At 30.0% G+C, this 5,307-nt stretch overlaps 1 protein-coding gene across 8 annotated transcripts in view; it reads right to left on the bottom strand.

Annotated features, from left to right (window-relative positions):
- Window positions 1-1,479: 1,479 nt before the first annotated feature.
- LOC100169516 (potassium voltage-gated channel unc-103) overlaps window positions 1,480-5,307 on the bottom strand; it is a 137,003-nt gene continuing 133,175 nt past the window's right edge. For all 8 annotated transcript variants that reach the window (XM_016800727.2, XM_016800726.2, XM_008180204.3 and 5 more), the window contains one exon: window positions 1,480-2,752. In XM_016800727.2, the coding sequence (XP_016656216.1) occupies window positions 2,672-2,752 (81 nt within the window). In that variant the 3' untranslated portion in view covers window positions 1,480-2,671. The remainder of the gene's footprint in view (window positions 2,753-5,307) is intronic.

Below are 5,307 nucleotides of genomic sequence, written 5' to 3'. Positions count from 1 at the left end.
AAAAATCTAAAAAATACATTTACGCAGTTATTTTTATAGTCATTTTAAGTACAAATTTGGACGAAATTACATAGGTATTAAAAACTAGGATAACTATTTTAGTTATTTTGTTGTGATTGTATAATATTATTCGTGGGTACTTGAAACTTCTAAAGTATACTATTATATATCTATGATAGTACCACGGTTTTTTGTTGATGTATAACGCGTTATAAGTACCTAATAAATATTATGATATGATTTAATTTGGAATTTATTATAGGTACCTAATATAATATTATGTCTTATACCTAGACTAACATACCGTCTCCGCTCAGAATCGTTTTTCTTATACAATGATATTATATCATTGAATTCAAATTTAATACCATCCATTATACAGTGACCCACTTGTAACCTACTGTACAGCAGAGTGAAATCCACTTACCCACCTTTTTATTACTACATTTTTGATTCTTACTAATTATTTATTTTTTTGAACCAATTTTAATGTCACTGTAAATGCTTACTTAAATATTAATAATAACTACGATTTTAATAAAAAAACAATTTTTTACAAAATTGATTTGCACTTTTGGGTTGCATTCTGGTCATATTTTGCGCTTATGGGCTACAGCCAAGACGTCGGGCAATTTTTTGGCGAACAATATAATATTATGTATCATGTATGTATCTAATCTATAGTCATTTCCTCGCATCCTTATCAATTCGCAGTTCTTCGGTGCAGTCGTTAAAACTGAAATGTTGGCACGGACGACTGTTCTAAATCCTCTTCTTGAATTACTTTTACTTATATAATTCAGGTAGGTATACACTCATGCACAATATAATAAATATATATTATAATATAATAGTATAATACAGGGTGATTCGCCAAGCGATTTCTCGATAATTCTATCTCACAATATAGCTTGTGAACTTGACCAAATCAATAAATAATATATTTAACTATTCAATTTTTTTAAAAAATGTTTGCATATAATAAATAATAATTTTTTGTTGATATGATTTATTTCAAATATTATTATAATATTATACTTTGAATACACTTTCATACCTAATTGTGATCTCTATAACGCAATGGCGTTTTATGTTTAGTAAAAATATAATATTTAATTTTACGAGAGCACACTATGACTTATGAGTCTATGGATATAAAATGTATGATTAATACATTTATAGTAATTTTAAAATATTACTAAGCTATTTTCGAGTAAAAAAATAGTTGAAAAACGTAATTATTTAGCGTAAGTATACGTATCTAATAATTTACATAAATACATAAATTATTATAGTATACTTAACATTTTAAATGCCTAATAAATCATAAATATTATTCTATACAAATATTTTGAACAAGGGAAAACATATTTTTCATTTATCATTATAGTATAGGTATTATATGACAGAAAACTTTAAATTTTTTAAAATTGTACTTGCAACACATACTTTTCAAGATAAATGATGTACTTGTTCAAATAGGACCAATAAGTTTTATTTTTCTACAGTTTATTTCGCTTGATTATAGTTGATACAACAGTCATCATATAAATTGTTTTGCGTCTCGTTGCAAATTTGGAATTTGTTTGTTTAAAACTACAATACAGTTGATTGTTTTTAATAATATATAGTTTATAATAACAAAACGATATAAAATAAAATATTGATGGTGGTAAACAAATTGTAACAGGAATTATATTGGTGTTCATTAATAATTATTTTTTTTTTGTTTACTTATAAAATATAAAATGTAAAAATTTTACAATAATTAACGTGAGCACGTGGATATAAACAATCATTATTATTGTTATTATATTATTATTGCACAGACATTTTATTGTTAGCATAATATTATAATATTGTAGAACCACAATTAATATACCGGAAAAAAATGATACATAAAAAGCGAGGTTTAAAGTCTACAAATAATGGGAAAATACAATATTGACAAATACCGAAAGGAAGGATTTAATGCGTTTAAGAGTAACACGGGCCTGATTTAAAACAATATCGCCTTAGTACATAGACAGGTAATAACGAAAAAATTGGGTATCGGATAAGTAACTGGAAGCTGAAGGGATCAGTGACAATGACATAGAACAGGTAATTGATGAACGAACATTACATTTTTACTATTACAACAAAAAAAAAAAAAAATATACAAATAGCTTTCTAAAAAGCAAAGTGTGTTTAAAAATTGCTATTGATAAAAAATAAACAAATTATGCCTAAAATTAAAAATATAAAAATTCAATATTCCGTATAGTTTACATATAATAAAAACCAAGTATAATATTATAATTTATAATATAATATAATATAGTTCCCAGTCGATGCTTGTCTATCTAAAATGAAATTCGATCTTCTAAAACCCCTATAAAAAATTATTCGTCTTTTTTTTTACAGCGTATATAAAATCCGTAGATGAGTTTTAACAAAAATAACGCTAGATAAATAATTGTTTTGTAATTTATTTTTTTTTCTTTAAAAACGTGTGTTTACGAATAAAAATGTCAACATATAGTGGATGTACGTATATTTTACTCGAGAGCAAAGCTTTTCGTGATTTATGTAAAAAAAAAAATCAAAGAAAAAAAAAATTGAAACGAAGAGTCAAAAACAAGCTCGTGAATATATGATGGCGCCCTCGTCAGAGTGGGTGGTGACGACGCTAGAAACCGGTTCCTTGTTGCTGTTGGTGCGTTGGACTGGCCGTCGTACTGCTCGTACGACTCTGCGTCTCTGATGTATCCTGTGAGATCATACAGTAAGTCGCACAATATTATAATATTTCGATTGATTTCGAGAGGACGCTACACGGACATAATATTTTGTTGTCTCCGTCTCTTACGAGTGCGTAACATTGCAAATTTTAAGCCCAGCAGGTTTGGCTCCGTTAGTTTAAAAACTAGAGCGATCTGACCTCTTATAAAATGTAAAGATGAGACTATTATCTAGGGCTATTATCTATACTCCGGCCCACGAGAGAAGATAATTACAGTCGCCCGACGAAAACTCGTCCGATTCCACAAACTCTGTATAATATATGGCATCCCTTCATAACAGGTGCGTACAAAAAAATTTGGTGTGGTGGTGGTGGGGGGTTCATAGTAGATTTTGGGGCGAGGTTCGTAATCTATATATATAAATAAAGTATACAACAATTAATTTAGACGCTTGCTTCATACACTCTGTATATTCACTTCATGGTGACTGGCGACCCACATTCGCGGAAATAGTAGGAGAAATGGGTCCTCAGAACGGTATCCACCATATCAGTCGGCTGCGCGAAACTGTATTCTTCTCTCGTGAGCCGGAGTATAGTAGGACTTTTATAATTATATTTGAATTTTAAAGCGAATTATGAGTATTTTAGAATTGTAAACTGTTTGTAACTCTTAAAATACTCATAACTCGCTTTAAAATAAAAATATCTATGACATACCCTAGGGCCTAGATAATAGTCTTACGTTTACATTTTATAAGAGGTCAGTTCGCTCTAATTTTTAAACAACAATTCATGTCCGTGGTGTAGAGTCTCTTAATACGTACTTTTGTCGTGTACCTATTATTATGTGTTGGACGACATTCGTCATAATATCTGTTCGATACGCAACTATTGTCGTAATAGGTATGACCAATAATTATTTATTAGGTGTATTCTGATTAGGTCGTGGACGGTCCAGACATTTTCAATTGGGTGGGCGGGAGTGGGGAGGTGTTACAATAATAATAATAATACATTTAAATGAATTTTGTGATGGTATAGTACCTGCAGTATAGGCGCAAATAGCGTTAAGGTTTTTTTTTTTTGGGGGGGGGGGGACTAAAGCCTTACTTTGATAATATTTAATAAGCTTAAAATAAAATGTAGGAAATGTTTGGGAGGCCATGGATATTTTTGGGGGGCTTTGCCCCTAAAGCCGCACCCCTATTTGCGTCTATGAGTCCTGCAGATACACAAGTTAAGAGATTTATGGGACGCGACTGCGTATTGATGAGATAGACGTCCAGCTCAGTGAAGGTAGAGCAAACCGTCTCGATATGAAGTATAAAATTATAAACTGTAATTTAAAATATGAAATTGGCATAGGCATGTTTAAAATGTTATCAAATATAACATTATAGAAGCGGTCTATAAAAAAAAATTGTTTGGTGATTATCGATTCTTTGTTTTCACCTTACGTAACAGCATCGTTTTCTTCTCGCTTGGTTAGTAGCAATACGTTATACTGTTAATTGTTTTTAAAATGTTTTTCATTACTGGGTACCGATCGAACACTGTTTCAAAGAACACCTGACATGCGCTGACATCTGTTTAATATCGGTGTGTGCATCCTACTATTAAGGATAATATCAGTCATGTAAGAGTATAATATATAACGTAATATTATGAAAAGTACAAAACGACTACGTAGTTAAAAGGACGCTTCACGGGCATATTTTGTTGTCTCAGTCTTACAAGTGCGTAACATAGCAAATTTACTCTCAGCTCATAACGTTTTAGCTTCGTTAGCTTAAAAAATAGAGTGAATCGGGCTATTATGAAACTTGATGGTAAGAATATTGTCTTTGTTTGTATGAGTGTTTTTTACGATAGTTCAATTTGTTAGTAAGTTTTAATATAGGGTAAATTAAAAATTCTCAAAACTCACTTGAAAACTGAATCATCGTAAATAACACGTATATATTATATATACAGACACAGATAATGTTCCTACCGTGAAATTTCATGATAAGTCAGTTCACTCCAATTTTTAAGCCAACGAAACCAAATGTGATCAGCAGCTGAGCGTACATTTGGTATGTTACGTATTTGTAAGACGGAGTCAATAAATGTCCGTGTAACGTAATGATGTTGGAAGCAAGTCGTTTTTTCGTGCATTTAGACCAATAAGCGAAAGAAAAAAAATGTACTTTCAGAAGTCCAGTTTTAATTTTTAAAAAATATCTGAATTCCTCATTCTCTTTTCTAGGTTATGTTGGAAATGGATTTTCGATTTTAGATTCTGAGTGGAACGATGAATGTATTGATTTTACAATGATGTGTGTTTTTTTTTTTATTTATTTTTTAATTTTTTTATTAATTTTTTAATTTATTTTTTAATTTATTTTTTAATTTATTTTTTTATTTTTTTTTGTGTCTGTCATCACCTTTTAGGACAGTAAAACTGCTTCGATTTTCTTCAACAGTAACTTTTATGATTGGAAAGTGAATCTAGTTGGTACTTTGGGGGGTCAAAAGTAAAAATTTCCCAGTAGTTTTCAAAAGCGACGTGAAAAACAAAAGAAAAATTAAGGAAAAAC

Source organism: Acyrthosiphon pisum, chromosome A2 (assembly GCF_005508785.2).
Source record: "Acyrthosiphon pisum isolate AL4f chromosome A2, pea_aphid_22Mar2018_4r6ur, whole genome shotgun sequence".
In the NCBI taxonomy this organism is placed as follows: Eukaryota; Metazoa; Arthropoda; class Insecta; order Hemiptera; family Aphididae; genus Acyrthosiphon; species Acyrthosiphon pisum.
Note: the sequence above shows the minus strand (reverse complement) of the source record. Positions and strands in the feature narration are given on the sequence as shown.